A 24,480-nucleotide genomic window follows, 5' to 3' on the forward strand; every position below is an offset into this window, starting at 1 on the left:
AGCTGACTTCGGCCTAAAACTTGAAGGGAATGAACACTTGTTAGCTTTATTCAAAAAATGAAGGAATTTTCAACATGCATCCAGAAATACACTGTTGTGTAGCAAATATATCATCGTCCGTTCTTACAAATGGACGATGATATATTAACCAAATGTGAACTGAATGTGCTCACGTGGTTTACAACAGGTCAATTACATAATATTACGCTTCACAGAACAATCAGATATCTGTCAGATCATTTTATGTAGCAGGTTTCATCAACTTACGCACAGTACTCTCGCAGTTAAAGGCCTGTGTTGGCACCAGATTGTCTCGTCAGAAAAGTTACCCCTCAGATTACAATTTCAGTGGAAAACAAAAGACTATCACACCTCCATAATCCTATTACAGACTAGAACAAAGGCGATCCCAGGGATCGCGAACATTGCCTTTAAATCACCAATTACAAAATTTCATTTGATATGTTTAATGAGCTATTTATTAATTTGACACTGCCTAATGTTTCATGGGACAATTAGATATATCTAGCAGATCAACATATGTAGCACGTTCCATCCAAATTGATGCTGTAATTTCAGAGTAATAACACTAATTACAAAGTTCAGTAAAGGCCTATGTTTGCACCAGATAGTCTCAATAGTAAATTTACCCACCAGATTACAATTTCAAAGGAAAATAATAGGCTATCACACCTCCCTTATCCTCTTACAGACCAGAATAAAGGTGATCTCTGGGATCGCGAACAGTGCAAATAAACCCTTAAATAACTTTACACCACCAAAGGCTTCACAACACAGTCAAGTATCTGCTGGATCAGTATTTGCAGCAGATTTCATCAAATTTGGTGCAGTTATTTCAGAGTTATAGAGACAAAACCCCATTAATTATGCTAATGAGATGTATATTAACTTGACACCACAAAGTGCTTCTCAGTACAATTAGATATCTATAAAATCAATATTTGTAGCAGGTATCATCAAATTTGGTGGAGGAATTTCGGAGTTATATCACTAATTACAAAAGTTCATTAAATATGCAAATGAGCAGATAATTGACATGACACTCAAAGTATCATCATATTGTTCTGAGATAATCTGTTAAAAGTTTCTTGAAATTTGTGCAGTATTTCTTGATATATACCGACACTGTCATTATATCTTCATAGGAAACCATTATATGAAAAAAATGATATTTCAGTCTACCAAATCTGACTTGAATCCGTTCCGTTCAGGCGTTTTTGAGTTGTCGTGTAGACAGACAGACAGACAGACAGAAAGACAGACAGACAGACAGACAGACAGACAGACAGACAGACAGACAGAACGCTCAGAGGAGGGAAGCTGGAGGAAATGGGTATGGCAACAATTTCAGCTGCAGGGGTGGTGATACGTGGGCAGACCACCTTTACTGGAGAATCACCCAACCGAGCCTCCCAGCACTATCATCATTTGCCACTGAAAAAGGGTCAAGAGGGCCCATGCATGTACATGGAGAGCCCAAGAGGATGCCCACCACCCTCACGGCCCAGGCCGGGTAGGATCAAGGGCAAAAGACAAGTGCAAGTGGCCACTGTTTGGTTCAGTGATTGTGTGTGGTCGGGGCTGTATAAACGAGTATTGCAACATTCAGCTGGGCCAGGCTGCAGAAGGGTGGTGGCACGTGCTGCATGCGTGAGTTATGGAGTTGGTGTCCAGAATAGACTTTCTCTATGTATATAGGGGATGCTAGTATGGCAAGGAAAAAGCTACAGTGTGGTATAGGAATCGAAATGGGATGGCATGGCGTTTTTTATTCTTGCCTGCAAGAACGAAATGTAATTATGTATAAGATAAAGCCCGAGTACGAGGGCTCTTCTGGTATATAAAGTCCAACCCAATGATAAAATGTCGAGGCCGCAGGCCGAGACATTTTATCGTCGGGTTGGACTTTATATACCAGAAGAGCCCGAGTACGAAGGCTTTATCCGACTTAAAAACTATCGCCCCTAACTGATATATTTTTCTTTTCAATGTGTTTTACGTCAATCGTCCCCTTTGTCAATGTAACATGTTTAGGATATGATTTTAAAACTTTTATTTGTGAAATAGCCTTCCAGTGTAATGGAACATCCTATAAATGCCCTGGGGCTATTATATAAATGCCCTAGGGCATAGTAGATTTTGTGTTGCAGCTGGTTTCCGCTGTGTTACCAAATTTGAATATTAAAACGTACCAGATGTCTACAGAATATGACATGTTCACTTTTGATTGGACAGTACTTTACTACAGCGCTGTCATTCGTTTCTGGAATTTGGTGACCAAGGCTTTACGAGTAGATAAAACACCCTGAATTGAGCACTCTGATTGGTCAATCAACAGTAGATAGTTTTTAAATATATATATATATTATATATATATATATATATATATATATATATATATATATATATATATATATATATAAAGACAATCAACCTCACAACCTTGAAATGCACATATACCCTTCCTCAGATTTAAAATATTCATTCAGAAATAATCGACAGGCCAGGGTATAACCACTTGTTACTCAACTTAAAGCCCCTGTAGCTGTAACTCTTGAATTTTGCCGACCTGAAAAGGGCTTTCTATTTTCTCTAGTTTTCTTTAAATTCTGCAGATTTACAGGATATAGTATTTTACCACTGAAAAAATGGATTAAGTAAATTTAAATTTTAACCGTTATTTTGATTTCCTGCCATTTTAAAAATTGGTAATATTACAAAGAAAGCAAAGCGTATGGTGTCCCAGTGGAAAAACGTTCAGCATTATATTTGACTACTCTGTTGTTTCTGTGAAGATTCCAATGCATATATGCAATGCGTACTGTGTTTTTGCTTTATTTGCACGAGGGCGCCATTTTATGTTTGGGCAAACATTTATATTTATCTTGCTCAAAATTGCACATGTAGTCCCAGTGGACAGTTTATTCTACCTGTATAAACCCCCCTCAATGAATACATTCCCGTGAACTTGTTTTAGTTTTGAAGTAAAATCACAAAAAATAATGCAAAAAGATAGAGCTATCGGGCCTTTAAGATTAATAATCTTCATTTACATATATTCTATCAGTAGGTGTATTACTACTAAGTAACCAATCGTCTATTGTTTCTTATGTTAGTTTTTTATCATGTGTAAAACATTCAAATGTGATAAAATAGTTTCGTTCATATACTATTCAGGTCTGATATAAAATTTGCAGTTTAATTTATCTAAAAAATGATAAGAACAACAATAAAGTCTATTTGATCTACATTTTTGTAATTATACTTTGTGAGGAAACATTGCTTCGCATTACACTCATCATGGCTGATACAGATTAAAAATAGTAACATAGAGATATATAATTTTCGATTTTTAGGTTTTCAAACGTGCTGATTCAATGAAATATTGTCTATGATTCATTCATTCATTCATTCATTTTAACAATTAAATTGGGTATAAATATGACTGTCATCATCCCGAATTTGTTTTAAATATGCAAAAATTAAATATCTCAATTATTTAATGCTCTCCCCCTTAGGCTGTTCTTGCAGTTTTACTTAGTAAAGACCTAATTAAAAACACCTCTCTGATTGCACCAGGCTGCACCATTCCAGGAATCAATTACTCAAAAATGTCATGCAAGATAGGGAACAGCCCCTCTAACACTTTCCTCTTCAGCCTCTGTCGTGTCCCCCCCCCCCTATTTTCAAATTCTGAACAGTTAGGTATCCTAGTGAAAACCCTGTCATGATACGCGTGAAATTAAACAATACCATATGGTTGGATACTGGTTATAGCGTTAGCTTTTATATTATCACGATTGGGACTAATTTGGGATAATTGGATTTTCATATTTTTCAAATTTCTCAAAAGTGTTAGGTTCCGTACAGCTGAATGTTGGTATTTTGCAAATTACCCATAAAAACAAGTATATAATGTAAAAAGAAAAGCAGATGAGCTTACATTTGTAGATTAAATTGACATTACTTCACCATCCAATTATCCCAAGTTAGTTCCAATCGTGGTTCCACCTTTTTCAACCGTCATGAGATAACCGACGATAATCTAGCAGGGTACACCAGGATTTGAAAGGTTTTTACTATTGCTGTAGTGTTGTAAATTTTACAAATACATGTATTGGTATTTATCTTTTCTGAGTTGGCGAGGGTCAGTGTAACTTTCTGACTTAGAGAGGGGTACTCAAATTTTTCATGGTTGGCAGGGGGTTTTCTTGAAATTTCGGAGTTTCTATTAAATTTCTTTGACCCCCAGGCCGTAAATAATGACGGCTCCCTTATAACGTGGCTTTGAAAAAGGGGATTACATGCTTTCCACCAGAGAAACAAACTCATGAAAATCATTCTCCTTATCACTATGACAAAGGTTTGGCATTTCGGATATGAAAATGTTTACTTATGCTGAAAATAGTACCATATTTGCTTTGTTACTGTGTACATGCATGCTGTCATTCATGCTAGGAAACATACGTAGCAACGTTGGAGCTTAGATCCCTTAATATGACCGCAGTGTGGCAATAGCCGCCTTTGAAATGTCACCCGAGCATATTTGAGGTTTCCGTTCACTAAAGAGGCGTATTTGTGTTTATGGCCGAGTGGAGACATATTTGTAGCCGTTAATAAATGTAGATATTGGCCAAAGGTCATCAAAGATCATGTCTCCTCTCGGCCGATTTACAACATGGGCCAAAGTTCTTCGTCTATCACGGTCGTCATAGTACAATGAAGTCGTTTTTGTTATGTCGTCATGAACTCGCGCGTCCGTGGTCGGTCAGTTCGTTCGTACCACAGCATGATGTGAAATCGGTAGTTTAAGGGAGCATTCGTTTTTTTTTACGGGGAGGGGGGTCGGGGAGGGGGGGTCGGTGGAACTTGAACAACATTTGAAATGTAAAAAGCGACCCCCTCCAAATCAAATTTCGAAAATTTGACTTCCCCAATTCATGAATCGTAAAATGTGACCCCCCCCCCCATAAAAAATCATCAAATTTGATTCATTAACCAGGTGCCGCCAACTAAGCTGTTCGTGCAAAAAGGTGTTCGTGCGAAGTTTTTCAGCGGGCGGGCAAATTTCAAAACTAATCAGCGGGCGGGGAGAAAATACCGATATTTACTGTGGGCAGGGAAGAAATTTCAATACTTTCAGCGGGCGGGGAGAAAATTTTTGACAGTGGGCACCGGAAAATACATAGAGGGAGGGGAAAGCGACGTGCTTGATAGAACTTGCAGGAGAAATTAAGCTCCTAACTTAGAGGGGAGCAATGTTCCAAGGTATACTGCTAACTGCTCGCACGGTTTTGCGTTGTTCTGGGGTGCCTAGTGGGCATCTAGTTGGCAATGGGAAATTTCAGTAGTGGGGAGAGGGCAGTGGGGAGCTTGAATTGTTGTGGGGAGCGGGCAGACTGTAGATACCGGAGGGCAGTCGGCATCAAAATTCAGTGGGAGGGCATATTTTCAGCGTATGCCAGTGGGAGGGCAGTTACGAACAGCTCTCACTTTCCCCTCCAAATTTTAGACCAGGGTCAAAACTAAGAAAAATCGGTATATCAGCCTTCAAAACATGTTTTGTGATGATTTTGCGAAATTCATGAAATTTACCAGTTGGCGGCACGTGATTAACCCTTCGCTCCCTATGGCCCTGGGCTGAAAAATTAGGCCCTTCAAAAGTGTTTGCAAGAAAAAGAGTTACCTACCCCAATTTTCATGCTCAAAAAACAGCGACCCTCCCCAAGATGTCACAGTCCGTATCAATAATATCTTAATTGACTTATAATTTCCCATTTGACCTTTGAACTTTCAAAGAATCCTTTTTGAACTTTACAAATAATCATTGGGTGAAATTCCAATATCATATTGGTTTTTCAGATCTGCTCTTTCAAATATAATATTCTCGTCACGTACATTTATATCAATTGTCAAACTTTTTTAAAGCACAGATTTTAATAGCTAGTTCTGTATTGTAAAAATATATTCAGAGTTTCCTCACATACCACAATGTATAGAGAATCAACATCTTTGGTGAAATTTCAAAATCAAATTTCTTGCACACACATGAACTTGTAATCGCCCTAGTCTAATCAAGTACACTAATATCAATAATCAAGAGTACATAAATACACAGATTTAGCTAGTTTTGTATCGGAAAAAATTATTTATAGTTTCTTCATAGACCAGCATGTATATTGATACAACATTTTCAGTGAAATTCCAAAATCAAATTTCTTGCTCACACATACACAGGTAACTGCCATAGCTTCTTATAGACTTAAGTCAACACCCCCCCCCCCCCCACCCGGTTTCCACCGACCCCGGCGTTATATTGTGATGGACGGGAGACAGTGGGCCTATAGCGCCACGCTGGGAACACACAGTATCATACACAGGGCCATGGAGCCTGTAGTGCCGTATAACGCCGGGAACACAGGGCATGGTACGCGGGCTAGAGTCGGCCATGCAACGCTCGTTCAGCCACTGCACTCCATGCCATCTTCAATGAATCTCAAGTACTCTGTCGGCTGAGATTCCCTGATTGACAAGTGAATTGGAATGTCTGATCATTTCTAATTCTCCTTAAACACAGCCGTTGTATTCGCTTTTGTGTAACTCCATGCTCTTTGTGTCGAATGCCCCGAGGAAACAGGTGCAGCCAACAGAGCTATTCATCGAAAAAGCTATTCCTGGAGCAATTTTGAGTGCAGGGGACATTTAATGTTGCTTTGGCAGGGGACATATTTTAGGTGGCAGGGGAGCAATTTTAGTGTTGTTTTTTTGTCGGGCAGGGCAGCTATCGGTTGATTATCCTGGGGACAGGGCTTGGCGAAAACGAGGAGAGGAGAAGTTACTTTTAAAACGGGGACAGGGGAAGTTGAGCTATGGTGTTTCTGGGGATGGGGACACAGGGTAAGTACTTATACCTTCAGGTTACCCAGACTACTTATTCTTGTAATAAAGGGAAAGTGGCTTCACACATCACCCACCTTGTCTTGTATGTGCTTTAGTGTGTTTTGTGTCTAAATTGTGTTTTGGCTGTTAGTGTGAAAATTAACAACCGGGTCGTTAATTTTAAATTGAACATGGCGAAAAAATCGACAAAATCAACACGTCTTTTCATCGCAGGGTAGGTAGCTTCATGTCTGCAGGGGAAATGGAATGACTAAATTTTGAGGGGAATTTTTTCAGGGCAGGGGAAATCGGCAAGTTTTTTTCGCCACAGGGCAGGGTAGCTTCAAAAATTCACAGCAAGGAGGGAAACAGGCAAAACTAAGTGGGAAGTGGGTAAAAATGAAGTTTGAGTGTGGGAGGGTAAGTCGGAAAATTTTCAGTGGGAGGGAAAATTATGAACAGCTAATTAATTACCCTCATGACTTAAAATTAGTCAGTTCACATTACTTGTCATGCACAATATCTTATCATAGTAAGGACCCCTTTAAAAGTGTATTGTTCGTTGGCTGCACCTGAGGAAAGCCCAAGACCAAGAATTGCTGTCTTTTTACCCAAATTGACCTTCATCCATCATTTTGCGTGGGTTTAGACCGCGAAAGATGGATACACAGCTGACTGCAGCGGCCTCAGGGGACGAGCATTGCATGGTCGACTCTTGCTGCGGATCCGTAGCCCTACCACTCCCTTTGCTTGTTGTGTTGGGGACTCCCCCAACACAACTAGCAAAGGGAGTTGTAGGGCTACGGATCCGCAGCAAGGTCGACTCTAGCCTGCGTACTGTGCTGTGTATTACCAGCTTTCTACTCACAGGCGCTCCTTAGCTGGGTAGTCTGCTAAAAAGATCGATTTTCGGCTCGATCTATCGATCCCGTAGTCGATATGCCCGCCACTGCAACCTAAATACTCACAAGGTGTGCAACAGAATCACTCAAAAAATGCACCACTTGATTTATCATCTGGCCGTGCGCTCACAAACCGTTCAGAACTACACTCCCATATACCTAGTTGGACCACAAATTTAACCATTTCCCCCAAATATCACGCCCATGAATGTGTTACTTGCAACGTCTTGATGAAATAGGCCGTGTTTTGAGGCAAAGCGCAGCTAAACACGGCCTGCAGAACGATTCTACCATATGACGTCATTTATTCTACTGCTAATAAGCTAATCAACGATCAAAACGAAGGTCACAGCAAGACGTCACTTTTGATGTATAGTTGAACCAATCATAGCTATACTATGGTCCTTCTATGGTCTTTTGAAACACACAAGCCCTGCTGTGTGCAGCATTTTGAACGCAACGTGTTCTATGTAAATCCAGTTGCGACCAACATTATATGAACATTTGGAAGTCATGATTTTGTTTCGAAAACGAGGATGTATATATATATAAATTTCCGAGTCCCAGATGTGTCAAAACGAGTTTGTATATGAAATTTTGTAGTTGTATTATGAAAGCGAGGCCCTATATGTAAAAAATTTGTGCAGCTCTATAAGAACGAGGCTCTATATATATAAAATTTTGCAGCTGTATCAGTCAGAACGAGGCCCTATATAAAATTTTGTAGCTGCATCAAAACGAGGTTGAATGTAAATGTTTTCAGATGGGTCTCCAAAGCGAGGCTCAATGTAAATTTTCAACCTTTATCAAAGTGGAGGCTCTATGTATGTATGTATGTATGTATGTATGTATGTATGTATGTATGTATGTATGTATGTATGTATGTATGTATGTATGTATGTATGTGGAGGTTGTATGTATGTATGTATGTATGTATGTATGTATGTATGTATGTATGTAGGTAGGTAGGTAGGTAGCTAGGTAGCTAGGTAGCTAGGTAGGTAGGTAGGTAGGAAGGTAGGAAGGTAGGTAGGTAGGTATTCAAAATTCCTCTCTATATACATTTTCCATCTGTTATATCTCTGAAGTAAGCATGATTGTATAAATTAATTTTTTTGCATTTGGCGCCTCGTAATACTTTTATCACAATCAAATATTTAAAGCTACTATACTGTTAGGATTAATTATTTTCTATGGAACATGAAAACTAATGGATGTATTTTATTTTCCCTTGTACTATAACTATGGTTTTGTCTGGATATCAAATTCCGTCATATTTTTGTCAAAAATTGTGTAAATACAAGAGGATAGCCATGGATAGGCTGGTGAGATTTTAGAAAAGAAGACCAAGCCGATAAGACTGTATGTTGGTCGAGCATAGGGAGTGACAGAGCCTTTGATCATATTTTATTGGTAGAAACACACAATGAACTCAAGTTTCAAAAAAAAACACAGAGTGTCATTGTCCAATGAAATGGATGAAAGCCGTGGAAGTATTAAAATTTGAAATAAATACATCAAATTAATGAGTGTAGAGACTTTTTCCTTTGCTCTTGTGCTGTCTTTTTTGTGTTTCTGGAGGACTCTAATATGTATATGTTCTATTTCATCAACCTTTATTAATATTGTATTGATACTTTGATTCAACCAAGCCAGTGAGGGCGAAGTAAAATTAGATAACGATAGAATTTAATTGAAATGAAGTTATGCACATATGCTGATGAGAATCCCATTTCATAGGGTGCTGTGTTCAGCAAAGTAGGTTCATTTGAACAAAAACCCAATCTGTGGTAGCAGTAATATCAGTACAACAAACAAGAACAGTCGACTTTGAATTTAATCGCTAATAATTGATAAAGCAATAGTTTTTATTGCTGTTGAGTGTTGCCACAAGTGACATATGACAACAGATTTCAGTTGAGGAGCATTTACGTAAGATTTTTTTCTAATTAGAAGGTCAATGTGATAGCAAAGCTCCAAATCCCAATTTATGTAATGCTAACAAAGTAAACGTAATTGTGTTCATTACTTTTATAAGTCTATATTTGTAATGCAATGTTTTCTTACGAATGAAGCTTTATTCTGATAAACATTAGTATTGGTCAGTTCAGTGATATGTCGGTGTCTCTGAACATGTGTACCCAGCTTACATGTAGTTGCTCCAGGTCTGATGCAAGGATTGTCATGTCCGAAAAATCCTGTTTAGGTCATAAGGTTGAAGTCAGTTTCATGTACTTCACATGTGAAAATCATACATTTCAGTGGAGATGAAAGGAATAATAGTTCGTAGCAACCTTTGATAACATTTGCATACATTCTAGAAAACATATTTTCTTCTCCCGTAAAGGGACAAAGTCGGCCATTTTTCATGAATTTTGTTTGATGCAAGATACTACTCATATTGTTTGCATGTTGAAAGATACTGAATGAATGGGTGACCATGCATATATTTGACCCCGGTTTTAGACAAATTAATGAAACTAGTGCGGAAATGAATTAATGGTCATGACCATTAATTCATTTTCTCGATGATTTCATGTATTGTGCCTAAAACCGGGGTCGAATATATGCGTGGGCACCCATTCATTCGGTATCTTTCAACATGTCAAACAATATGAGTAGTATCTCGTATGAAACAAAATTCATGAAAAATAGCCGACTTTGTCCCTTTAATGTCCTTTAGGTCATCATTTTCTAACCAGTTTGTAAAAGACAGTTTCTTGTTTCCTTCCCTCAATCATAACTAGTTCAAAATGTGTCATCACAGCCTGTACCTGTGTAATTTTCAATCATACTAGTTACAATGAGTCTTAGTCCGGACTAAAATTTATAAACAATATTGCCTATTGTACAACATAGGTCACATTTACAAAGCTAATAATTGTATTGCAATAAAATTTAGGAAGAAAACAAGAAATGTACATGTTCGTCAGGACAAAAATAATGAAAAAGATTTTCAAAAGTTACAGCTATTGCCCCTTTAAGTACATTGTGAAAGAACATCAGACATACATTCAGTCAAACAGGCTGTGTTAACAAGATGAACAATATGCATTTCAAAGTTATTCTGGGAGTGGAACAGCATAAACTTTGTTTTCACAAGTGTAAGAAAACATCATAGAAAATACAGAAAAAGTAAAGTCTAAGGTGAACAAAAATATTTAAGAACCCTAAGCTTATTTAATCTACATTTGGTCCGTTTCACTTTTTCTTTGTTTCAAGATCTTTACACTTGTAAGACCGTCAAAACATTTAGATGACAATATCAGTTCATCACCAATATCCACACCTAAATTGGCATGAATTCTGCTGTTCTTGAAGTGACAGCAATTGAAAATCAGCAGAGCCTGTGGATTAATTTTATAGACTTAGGTTTCCATAAGTACATTTGGTGATGTCCGTTAGACAGGTATGCTGAGTTTAGGGATATTTAAAGGTGTCAGAAGGATTAATGGCCATGACAAATTATTCAAATTTCTTCAGCTCTACAATGCTCCTAAACCACAGCATAGCATACATATGTCAAGTTACTTAATGAAAACAAGTGAGCAGTTTTTCAAAAAGAAGTCCAATGCATGTCTTTTGTACACTAGTGAAATGGAGGAATGTTTAAAAACAACCCTCTAAATTTATAACCTCAAAATATTTTCTAATTTTCACAGATGTTCATTACTATATCGATCATATGATATTGTCCATACAAGTAAACTTGTCTCGATAAAATTCAATTGTGACAGAACCAGCAAGAAATTTTTGGTTCATTTTAACGTTTCTTCTGTTTTTAAAAACTGAACAAGTTACTGAGAAGAGAGTGAATACGATGTCACTGGAGGAAATTTGATTCTGTGTGAAAATTTGCAATAGGCACATCTACCATGTCCCCTATCCTTTGCATATTTGCACGGAGGAAGCCATGTTTTAGCGCAGTACCTGTTTGCTATGTATTTTGTTAAAACTTTAACAATTGGTACCATTCAGTGGTTATTAATGCCGTATATATGTCCTTCAGCAAGTACATCTCTGAGGACTAGTTTTAGTTTAAAAGATAATTCACGAAAACATTGCATCTCATAGTCCATTCTGAATAATGCAATGATTCATGTGTATAGCAAGAAAAAAAGTCTATACCTCTGAAACCAAACCACACCACTCAATATCTACAGAGAAAGACAAAGTAAAACCTCACTATCCCTTCAAAACCCAAACAGTGCGGCTCTTTCAATACCGCGATATAAAAGTACCATATCTTCTCATCCAAAAAAGAACAAAAAATGCACAGAAAGTTCAATAAAGGAATAAAGGCGAAAAGCAAGAAATACTTAATCAAACATCGTAAACACAACAATTAATTAAAGAGCTAGCAAAAAAGACGAACAAGAATACCATTTTTTCAACAAACCATGACAAACATCAAACTACAAGCACTTGGATAAAAAGCTTTATCGTAACTCCAAAATACTCAAATAAAAAATCTCCGAGGATATGTGACATATATTTAGTTTGCATTATGAGACTGTAAGATATCTAGAGTAACAATTTTATGCCAAAAGTCTTGTGGAAGAAGAGTCATTTTTGACGTTACACTCAATGATAATCATTTGGGAATCGACTAAAATGATTAAAATATAACATATAATCAAATACAATGATCCATCCTTCTCAGACAGTTTGTTGAAGGGCCAATGAGTAAAATAAATCACCTGCGATTACCGTGTTGTCTAGATTATTTTGTAACGTCATTCTTTTGCTGAAAAGCCAGAATTTTCAAAGTTTCAGGAATTCAAGGAGTTCTGTTGAGGATACTTATAATGTGAAAGGCTACTATAAGAAACTCATAAGAGATAATGATAAGAAACTTCAAAGTCGGCGAGAATGTGTTTGAGGATGCATTATTTTATTATTATCAGGGGCTCAAGCCTATCCGATTCACCCCTATTGGTTTCACAGGTTTTTTTCTTCTTCTTCTTCTTCTTCTTCCGTCAATTCTTTGCCGGCCTAGATCTTTGTAGCCACTGCATGTACACTAAGCTTGGCAGAGTAATAAGGGTCATGAGAGGTGGAGCACCTAACCCTAGAATTTTTAGTTGCGTAACCTGACGGCCAGATTGGACTTTCCCAAAACCTCAAAGTGGCTTCTACTAAGTATCTGGGAACCAGGTCCACTTGAAATTTGATGTGCAGCAAGCATATTCTCTGTTCTTTAAAATTTTCTAATAAAATCGCAAGTAGTCAGCTGACCTTGGCCGCCATATATTGAATTTTCCAAAACTCAAATTTAATCTTTCAAAATCTTAAAATCAAGAACCAAACAAACCATTTTAAGTGAAATTGTATTCATAACATCACTAGTAGGAGGACTATACGTGGAAACCATTTGGATCGGTCACATGGTTTGGTCGCCATATTGGTTTCTTGTGAATCCAATTTAATCTATAAAAATCTTAACTGTAAAACCAGCTCACAATTTGAACATACATTTTACTCATGCCATTACTATTGTGAGTACTATCAAGTTTGTGAAAGCCATTTGGATAGATCACGTGCTTTCGGCCGCCATATTACTTTTTGAGAAAAACCTTTGATAACCATAGAGTAATGATTAAAAGATATTCTGCTACAAAACGAATGCACCATTTGACCTAAATGTTTACTCATATCATCATTTAAATGCGTACTTTTAATGTTTAAATAGGGCGTTAAGATCAGTCAATTGATTCGGCGCCAAAAAACCTGTGAAAACAAGGAAATAATCTTCAGAAATCTTTTATCCAAAACCAATGCACTATTTCAATTGAAATTTTACTCATGTCATCATCAGTTGGTGTTCTATAGTATATCACAATCACTGGTAACGCTGCTTGGAGCTTTAATTCATGATTGTTTTGCTAAATATAAAGCATTATTCAAAACCTATAAGCTTCCTGGAAAAAATTGAAATGTCTCTCGGTTTCTCTACCGTTGTGGAGTTTGTGATCATGTGACGATTTCTCTTTCCAGTTCGTAAACCAGAAGAGTTCACTGTTTTAATTGCAAGTTGTTCATAAACATACAGGTGTATTCTACAACCGTTGACCTTCAGGGACCTGGGGGGAATTTTGGACATCAAAATGGAGAACTAGTTTTATAAGTTTTAGCCAAGCTAATCATCTATTCAGTTGCTGAAAGGACTTTTTGTTTATCTCTGTGACCACAAACACATGGCTATGACGAAACTGCATCTGCCTGTTTCCTGTATTACACATGAACAAGTCATTGTCAATGACAGTCCTCACATGCTGTGGTATAACAGGACCCTATAATGTAAGCTGTCTGCAAGCCATGTTGGATCTTAATGCGAAGCAAACTTTGCAACAAATCAGTTATGGCTCTAGAAATGATAAAAATTAAAAGAAATTAATGTCCGCCTGGCCATATTTGATCATCGATTGCGAAACAAATTGATGGACATATGAACAACATGGTGTTGTGTCCTTATACCAACAAGTCCTCGTAGTTACGGCTCTAAATTAGGAAAAAATGAAATACAATGGCAACTTCTTAAGGCCGTAGGGCATCATATTGCGATTGGAGAAAGAGGCATTTTCCCTTTCTTGTGCAGCTTTATCAATAAAAATAAAAACTCCAGTTAGTTTTTCTTGTTGCTGTACTATTTATTGTATAAATATAAGAGCAGCAAATCAATGATGCAATTCGAGGTTGGTATGATACCGCTTATGCAATTGTGGGGGGGGGGGAATCTTGCAACACAAAACGTGGTAACCCCCACTTCCCAATTAAGCATTTCCAAGACATGCTGACTTTTCTATTATTTCTGTCTCTCTAGTTTCAAACAACTCTCTATCACTCGCATGTGCGCGATGTGAGTTCCGTACAATCGTTTGTTCACTGCCGAGTTGACAAAATACATATTGAGATCTTAACACCTGGTATGATACGTCCCGGCGGAAAGGTGCTCCTGACGTTTTGGGATGGGATATTAGATCTTAAACGTTGTGCTCAAAAATGAAAACAGTCTACTGAACAAATTTTGCTCACAAATTGCAGCGATGCCGATTAAAAAATTATATTTTCATTAAGGTTTGTCAAAATGTGTTCAATTTAGGGGAAACATTCCATACATGCCATGCAAAATCCAAAAAAGATAATTTGTTAAATTTTGGAGCATGACAAAAATATATGTCAGCATCCTGAAACATCCTCTCAACAGCGTTATCACCTGTCGTATCATACAGTTTATCATGATTGGCTAACACGCCGTCCTATGACAGTGAAAAGTGGTAGAGCGTAGCTGAAGACAGATTTGCGGTGGTGATGCTGGCATTGGAAGCGGGGCACACACCTGACGTGCTCTTCTCTCTGCTTAAAAGATGTCGTGCACTGGTTGCCCATATTGTTGTATTGCCATTGCTTAAAAGGGCACGCCTACAGAGTGCGGGGCTCTGTAGTTGCGAGAGTGACAAAGGGAGGTTTCCAAAAGGAAGAGGAGAAATCTAAGTGTGAGAGAGGCAACTTAAGAATCGTTTCGGGAACTAAGGAAGCTGCGTAAACCCCCCCCCCCTAGCCTAGTTAACTGACCCTAAGATGAGGTAAAAATAACGCTGTAAACGACCTATAGTATAGCGAAAAGGGAAAACTGAGTGTGTTCTACGAAGATGTGACACCGAAGCTTTTGTTCAGTATAACTGTCATGAACACCATTAGGCAGGCAAGAAATCGTCACCTTGCTTTGTTTTAAAGTTACATTATTCAAAGATGTGGAAGCAATGTTTTCTTATGAGTCAATGTTTTCGGGTCAAGTACAAAATAATGACTTTACCTTGGATAAAAATATGCGACTAAGCCAGAGCGAGAGAACAGTACACATGGACATTGCATTTTGACCTGTTCCCGCTACACGACAATCGATCATCTCAGAGAAAAATAGTCTTTTATAAACTTGATTTCATAACTGGGTCGTACAGGAGAACATATGTAAAATTAAAAAAAAATAAGGAAGCACAAATGTTCAAAAGCAACGAAAATGAAGTGACGGGCAATTTGAAACTATATTTGGATGACCATGCAAGAATGTCATTATACAGGCAAGGATATCCCTTTCGAAACTGTGAACGTTGAGGACTCGAGTATCTTCAGGTCCTTGATGCCAAAATCATCTCTGCGAGTTTTTGAACACTTTCTGCTTTTCCGGCGAGATCAACACCATCTGGCAGGGTGTTCACAAGTTCATCTTGACGTAAAATGTCTTGAAGCTCCCCAATGAATGATTTAAAATTGTCTGACTTCTTGTCCAGAAGAACTTTATAGTTTTTGTCTTTTATATTCTCGGGCTGAAAATAAACAGAAAATTCATTAGTTACCTATTCAATGCGTATACTGTACAAGCTACACTTATGATTTGAACTCACACCCTAAGGCTCGCAGTCATCTAGCGGTACATCACAGTCTTATAAAAACACGAATATACGATGACGTCAAACAGAGAAAAATACCATGGGATTATATATTTATCACATGAACAGTCTTCTTATTTTTCTTTTGACGTGGATGGATCAAATTGTCGTAGCAAATAGCATGAATTTCGTTGCGATTTGTGTTTTACTTACGCGGATTACTTTCATTTAAAGAGTAAAGCGGTCCGTCACCAAGGAGATACTTTCATTCATAGAGAAACATAAATAGAGTGGCAACGGGTATTGTTAAGGCTTGAAGCGGTTACGTAACCCATCCATGTTCGCCTCGCCTCAGGTTGCTCTCGCCTCTCTTTTCCGAAGAGTGCCGACCATGAATCCTTCGGTAATTTTCGGATTTTCGCCAATTGTTAAGCGAAAGTATGTTCGGCAAAGTTTGTGTTGTTGTTGTCGTGTGGTGCTGAGCAGAATTGACGTGCTTGCGAAAACGGGAGTGTTTTGAGCTTCAGGAAAATGAGTTTTACCGTTTTAAAAATTCCTCTCATATTTTTATGAATATATATAATGAGTGTGTTTGAACCAAATTTGAAAGTCTTTTATCGATACTGTCTGGTTTTACTCAATGGTTTACGGTCAGTCGTAAGGAAGGACATGTTTATGAAACTGCTGGCGTGTTATGTTTTGATTGGCGTGAAGCAGTGTTTCTGGCCTGAGAGCTCACAAAGTAACTATGGTTGCTACGCGACTGGCAGTACGATGCCATCTCGTCGTATTTTTCGCATAATCTCGTGTAATTATCAACCACAAACAAAGCCTCCAAAAAGTTTAACACCTTTGAAGCTCATTTTTACATGAAAAGCCAATAGTCTACCGAGACGACCATGGAACAAAAGGCATGCAAGTGTTGCCACTCTGTGTTTCATTCATAAATCCCATCCAGCTGAAATTTGCTACATCCAATGGTATCTCCACCAATCAAACGTACGGATTCGGTCACATGAACGTGTCAATCATTGTCTCGCGCTGTACCGATGGCAAGGCAAGTCGGCCATCGGTGGACATAACTTTCATCGTGCTCAGAGTTATTTAGAGTATTTACAAGTAGATTTATGAAGTAAATGCAACGACACGATCGAAACAGTAATTCTCATTCTCAGAGATTCCATGGCTTTTCAAAATATCACACAAGTTTACGACCTCGGCGAGCGCGAAAGATTCCGTTCGATGACACACAGAGTCTACCTCATTGCATGTTTATGCCAACAACGCTGCCGTCACCGGTCTCTGCCGGTGTCAACTCGTAATCCCGATCTCGGTCATCAATGTTTTCGTCGTAAGGACTTCAATGTTTGCAGTGACATATATCTCACCCGTAGATACATCCTAATTTTACTTGACGGAAACTCTGTTTTGAGTGTTGTCAGAGTCAACTTTCGAAGTACATCGGAATCCACAGCGCTGCGCTGCATATACAGCTCAACAGCTGATGTCTTCGCTACAGCCTTTACAGGTTTGATTCCGAGCGAGAATTTACGGATATTTTTTTATGATTGAAGGATATTTATTGTTGTTAGTCGAATGACTTTATGCTTGTGCCTCCTATGTCGCTTTCCCAATGATTATACTTTACTCATTTAATCAGTTGAACTTCCGTTAAGGTGTAGATTTTAGGTTTATCGCCAACCGGTACGCGGTATCGCCAGGTACGACGTACGTCCACGACGCGACTCGACTGGCGCTGCGACGCGACGTTACTAAGCGCGAAGCTAAGTCATTCAAATAAAACGATCGGCGGTATCCCCATTCGATTCTCGGGAACAGCTATAGTTTTAGCGACTCGAAATTTCGCTGGATATGCCTTCTGTGTTTCCATGTATGGATTTATCGGGCCACCTTTTTGAAAAATGTCATGAGAGCACGGCATCGATCACGACAAATCGGTCTATGTCACGTCGCGATTCGCATGTATGAACGGTACCATGCAAGAAAAAAGTTCCGGTTGATGACGTACAACAGGGGTAATTCGGATTTCTTATCCGTCCTGTTCTACGTCACACAGGTAGGAATTCGGGCCAGTTCATGTGATAATGCAAAGAAAACCATGAAAGCTTTGCATTTTGATTGATTTTGGAAATTGCCCTTAGCAACGGTTCCTAAGCAATTTTAATCAACGCGCGCACGATCGCTAAGGCTGGCAGTGTTCCAAATGCGCGCTATTGCACGTGAAAATCGTTACTATTAGCATAATTTTTAGGCAGTATCGCCTTCTGCTGTTGTGCAAATGTTTAAAAGCTTTCAAGTCGGCAAATTTTCCATCTGTTGAAACGAATTTCGGCAGAATTGTAAGCACCGCCAAGATAAATAAGGCTGAGCATGTGCTTTGGAAAATTCTCAATAATTGTTGAGATACGGCAGGAATAGGGTTCAAAATTATACGAAATTACAAAGTAGATTTTTGCCATTTCTAAGCATAGTGTTTGTTTCACGGCTGACCTAATCCATGCCCGGTACTGTGGAGGAGTGTGTCAAGTTTCACTATGTAAATTCTCAGGGGATTTTGAGCAAATTTGGAGTGGCGTAATCATTTCAAAAACATGCTGTGCTAATCAGCATATCTATGACGTCACGCGTTCCATGACCGGCAACAATGCGTCTGCTTGGTTTTGGTGCCATTGTTTTGCATCTTCGGTCAATAAACGCACAAAAACTCTTATTTTCCTGGATTCTACGAATTTCCCTTAGCAACAGTTGCCTATATACTTGGATCCATCGGTATCGCCTTAAAGATGCGGTGTACTAAATCGGGTTCGAACTGACAACATACGGCAGCCAGTCACCTAGCGGAGAAGCAACAAACAGAACCACTCAGCCAAATCCCAACTCTCAAACCAGATGTGAGCTGAATGTGCTCACGTGGTTTTCAATAGGTTCATTACATAGTAATGCGCTTCATAGAACAATCAAATATCTGTCAGATCATTATACGTAGCTGGTTTCATAAACTTTCGCATTGTACCTTCTGAGTTAAATGACTAATACAGAACTTCAGTAATATGTAAATGAGCTGTTTATTAACTTGACATGCTCAATGCGTCATTTGACAATTACATATCTATCAGATCAACATCTGCAGCACGTTTCATCAAATTTGGTGCCATAATTTCGGAGTTATATCACAAATTAAAAGTGTATTAAATATGCAAATGCACCCTTTATTAGATTACATTACTTAATACTTCACAACACACTCAGATATCTTTGGGATCAGTATCTGCAACAGATTTCATCAAATTTGGTGCTATGCCTAATTACAAAACTTCATTAGATATGCAAATGAACTGTTTCTTAACTTGACACTGCATCTCAGGACAATAAGATATCTATCAGATTAATATTTATAACTATATCATCAACTTTGGTGAGGGAATTTTTGAGTTATATCACTAATTACAAAAGTTTATGAAATGTGCAAATTAGCAGATAACTGACATGACACTAACATTATCATCATAATGTTCTGAGACGTTATCATTGACAAGGTTCATGAAATTATGTCCAATATTTCTTGATATATGTCGACATTTTCATTACTGTCTCCGTAGGAAACCATTATATGAAAAACAACGATCTGTCATAACTTCACTAATATGCAAGCCACATTAACCAAAATCTAATTAGCGTATGATACCTGTCTATCAAATCTGACTTGAATCCTGTCAGACTTTTTAGTTATTGTGTAAACACACACACACACACACACACACACACACACACACACACACACACACACACTCTGACAGACAGACAAGCATCGCTACGACATTTCAATAGCTTACATGTGTGAGCACGTGAGCTAAAAGGATTGGTTCAATAACCGAGCTAAGTTGTTACAATTTTTCCGACTTGGAACACTCCACACTGCTACAGAGTTCATGGTGCACTCGCACTTGCATTTTTTCTGGCCGCGACCCCACCGCACACTGCACAGTTCATAAAGCATTATTACACCTCACGTATTATTCAGGCGCTGTGATTGGCTGAGTTTCACTCACGTGATATAGAACAAAAAGTGATAGAACATGTGATATAGCCCTGTCGCGTGCGCTGATATAGCCCTGTCGCGAGCAGTGATATAGCCCGCTACCACGTTCTGGAATACCGCGCGTCCTTTCTGCGCGCACCACATCATCGCGTACATTTGCTTGGTATTTTCTGTAAAGCAATGGCTTTTGAAAAGGTACAAGAAATTAGCTCGACCTGAAGTACACGACGACGTTTAGTACATTGAAACGAGAAAAGCTTGAACACCACTGTCTTCGTTTTTAGACGTTAATTCAACTTCATGTAGCATCGCGATCGAGCAACAAATAGATCGTTTCACTGTGGTGAGTCTCGATCGACACTTGACTGCATTCTAAGCAAAGTTTCGAAAACAAGTGCTTGTTCGGTGTAATAAAATTAATAACACACGCTGATCTTGCCCTTGCTGGCGTGTGTTATTATTTAACTTGCACACTATTACTCGCTCTCAAAGGTTGGACACAAACTCAATTAAACCAAATAGTAAATATATTTCAAGTAAAAAGTATTCATCCCCTTTCCAAGCACCCAATAATTTCATAATAGTGTTGTTGTAGGACAAGCTGTAAAAAAAACAACACTGTATAATTTGAGCATGTTATATCTCCTGTAGAGTGCAAGGCAGTCTCCTTAATCATTACTGTACATGTACAACAAAATCAGTAAGATCACGGAACACTGTTGTCAGACCGTGGTGTAAAACCTGCAGGGATACTGGTAAAGTGGCAAAACATGGAATCAGAGAAAATCAAAAAGCTCAAACATTAGGCCGCGCCTTGAGGAATTTTGAGGGAACAAAACTGGACACTTGCACATTGTCCACACTTTTGTTAAGTGTAGTTTTCACATTTTTAGCTCACGTATTCACATACATGAGTTAATATAGTAGCGATGTCTGTCTGCCTGGCTGACAGTTTACACCATAACTCAAGAGCGCCTAAACGGATTTAAGTCAGATTCGGTAGACAGGTACCATAAGCTTATGGTAAGAAGTGATAAGATTTCAAAGAGTGTTGCTTGCATATTAGTGAAGTAATGAAACATCTCTTTTTTCATATAATGGTTTCCTATGGAGACAGCAATGACAATGTCGACATTTACCAAGAAATACTGCAAAATGATTTAATGAAATTTTTCACTGATGACAATCTCAGAACATCATGATGATACTGTGAGTCTCATGTCAGTATTTGTCTATTTACATATTTAATGCACTTTTGCGATTGGTTGTTTCGAGTGTTTTGTGACGCATTGGTAAGACACTTTCGACTGACAGCCTTTCATTGACATTTTGTATCACAGTGTGGATCATTTCTTTCCGCTTGTAATTCTGACGTCGCGATGATCTGATGAAATCCGATCGCACAGTTTAGATGTCAAAGGACAGTTTCAAAAAATTGCAAATCGCACAATTTAAAAATATATTTGATAGGTAGTGTAAATTACAAACTCTAACAGTTTTGATAATGTCGATGATTTTAATAGTAACCAAAACGCTATTGAAATTGACTTGGGAAGTTTGGTGTCTGTGCCGTTCCAACTTCGTTCGGCAAAAGTGAGGCCAGAACATTTCGCAACCAGACCACTTAGAAATCTGATTTATTCTTTGGACTGTGGTTATAAAGTTAACTAAAAATAAAACGATAAATAGGTATGTAGAATAGCGACGTAACGACTTTTGGACAGAAAGCGGGTTCAGTATAGTAATGAGTCGTGACAAGAGAAACTTGTGATTTAGCGCTCTTTAACAAGAGTGAGATAGTTGTTTTTCCAAACAAACAAATATAAGGGATATGGGAGCAGACGTTAATCATGCGCTAATCCTTGTCAACAAACGCCTTCTCAGAGTTCTCCTCCCATCCGTCAAGAAACCCTCACTTAAAGTTCCTACGTCACCAGCTAATCCGTCAATATGCTGGTTTTTTGAATACATAAATATTCGATATGCTAATTTATTGAATATATATAATCTGCTAGCTTGGCCGGATATTTTGTCACGGCAATTTCTCTCATTTAATGATCTGACAGATATTTGATTTTTTTGTTAAGCGTACTGCTATGTAATGAATCTCCTGTAAACCACCTGAGCACATCAGTTTACGTCTGATCTTGATAAAATTTTGTTATTCTTATTTTTACTCAAAATTACATTTAACTGCTCGGCATTCATTTTGAACTCTAACTGTATTATGTAGTGTGCATTATTAATAACAATCAAATTCAGGTCATCGATATCATCATAGACTTACAGAGAGAATTCTCAAGTTGAATACTAGTCATTATCAAATGTTTAACATTCACCTCATTTTCCTCTGTACAAGTTAAATCTTTCAAAGATAACAATAGAGTTAGATTCAAATTATGCTGATGAATGGGTCTAGAACATAGAAAGTGACACCAGATGCATGTACAATATAAAAATACTACAAAGATAGCAAAAGCTACTATCCTTTGAATCAAACACTTCAGCGGCACCTGATTCATTTTCTAATAACAAAATGAATAAATTCATCGAAAGCAATATTACTGTTGATTTCCTCTCCCTAGTAACCATTGCTGTTAACGTGTTAGTTATGAATCGTGAAAATACTCCCTCGTTCCTCCATATTCATACCGATAAATCCAAGAAACAAGTTTTTGGTCTGGTATACACTAATACACATTTTTTTTCAGTTTCAAATAAGCAACTCTCATAGATACACACATATTTTAAATTGGTTTAATTACTTACCAACTCAGTTGACTTTTGGTCTACATAATATGATAGTGCTCCCGGATCCGTGTCCTGTTTTAACTTTAAGTATACATATTTATGTGCAGCTCTCTGAAGTGTTATGAAAGAAAAACATTACTCTTGTATATATCATATTTATGATATTAAAATTACATCCATACCCTGAAGTATTTCGTGTGCATAGTATGTGAGGGAACATTAATTATGACTGGAGGTTTTTGATCAGAATGAGGTCGTATTTCAAGTGTTATGTAGGTCATTTTCCCACATCCATGACCCGAGTTTATAAATAGTCAGTATAATTAGCCTACAACATTCTTAAGGTGACTGTCCCTCATGACCTTGAAATCATTAAGTCATGGTTACAACTTACTGGAAATTCAATTAGTCACAATTGGGTACATTTTTAGAACAGCAATTAGTATATCAATGTAAGTTCTAGATTGTTCTTATATTCCCTTATATAACCATTAAGTATAAATACTGGGACGGCATAGTTTAAAGTTAGACATTTTGTATTGTGTCTTTGACGTGTTACTTCAAGACTTTGGAAACTCCAGCAGTGTTAATTCTAAGACTTTTCGATACTTCACAGCAACGCTGGATTTACTGTGGACTTTGTGCAACCTGAAGCCTGCAAGCAAGCAAAAGGACTGTTCACTTTGTCTCAGTGTCTGACTCAACTCTGGAGCTTAGTGCCATCCCAGCTGAGATAAGTAGCCTGTAAACTTTTACAGTTGTACTTTCTTCCTTGACTTTGTGATTGGTTTAATGTTTGTAAAATTTCTTTTTTAAAAGAAAGTCTTTGAGTTCCCCTTTTTTCTCTGGTAACGCAAGTCACATATATTCATGACCATGTTTTTAGAAAGGTAACGTATTTTGCAATGAAATAAAATGGAAGTATACCAGGTGTTTGTCAAACAACAGAGGCAGAATATCTCAATTGCCGAGGAAAACTTAGGATAGGGAATCTACTGATGTCCTTATTATGTTGACACCTGATTTAACTTTTGAACAAAAATAAATGCTTTATTTCAGGAGTGAAAATGTCAGTTGTGAACTAAATTACATACTCATTCTGGTGTCCTACTTCTCCAATATTGCAATGGGCCAATATCTCCTCTGAAACAGCCTCAGTCCAATGCGTGAAAATCATAATAGTCAACTCCCTCAATGCTTTAAAAAGGGTTGCAAATGCTTGAGACCATTCCTTGCCTTTCTCTTGTTTGTCTTGATTGAGAATAAAAGGGTTATCAAGAAACATTTTTCACGTATTTTCTGTAAAGCCCTGGCCAGGGAATTTAAAAAACTTGGAAATCCAGACAATTCTAGTCAACCCATCCCTTTGCATGCTACACACTTTGCCTATAAAGAAAGTAGAGATAGTAAAGATGAATGTGATTTATAACAAATACATACCGTAGCAATTGTGAACAGTAGTGCGTCAATCAATATG

At 37.9% G+C, this 24,480-nt stretch overlaps 1 protein-coding gene across 1 annotated transcript in view; it reads left to right on the forward strand.

The window, feature by feature from the left end:
• The first annotated feature begins 1,350 nt into the window (after nucleotides 1–1,350).
• The window catches only part of LOC139144114 (Golgi SNAP receptor complex member 2-like), an 86,533-nt gene continuing 63,403 nt past the window's right edge, over nucleotides 1,351–24,480 (forward strand). Inside the window, exon 1 of the mRNA XM_070714785.1 lies at nucleotides 1,351–1,534. Coding sequence (XP_070570886.1) covers nucleotides 1,351–1,534 — 184 coding nt within the window. The remainder of the gene's footprint in view (nucleotides 1,535–24,480) is intronic.

This window comes from Ptychodera flava, chromosome 11, assembly GCF_041260155.1.
Source record: "Ptychodera flava strain L36383 chromosome 11, AS_Pfla_20210202, whole genome shotgun sequence".
Lineage (NCBI taxonomy): Eukaryota > Metazoa > Hemichordata > Enteropneusta > Ptychoderidae > Ptychodera > Ptychodera flava.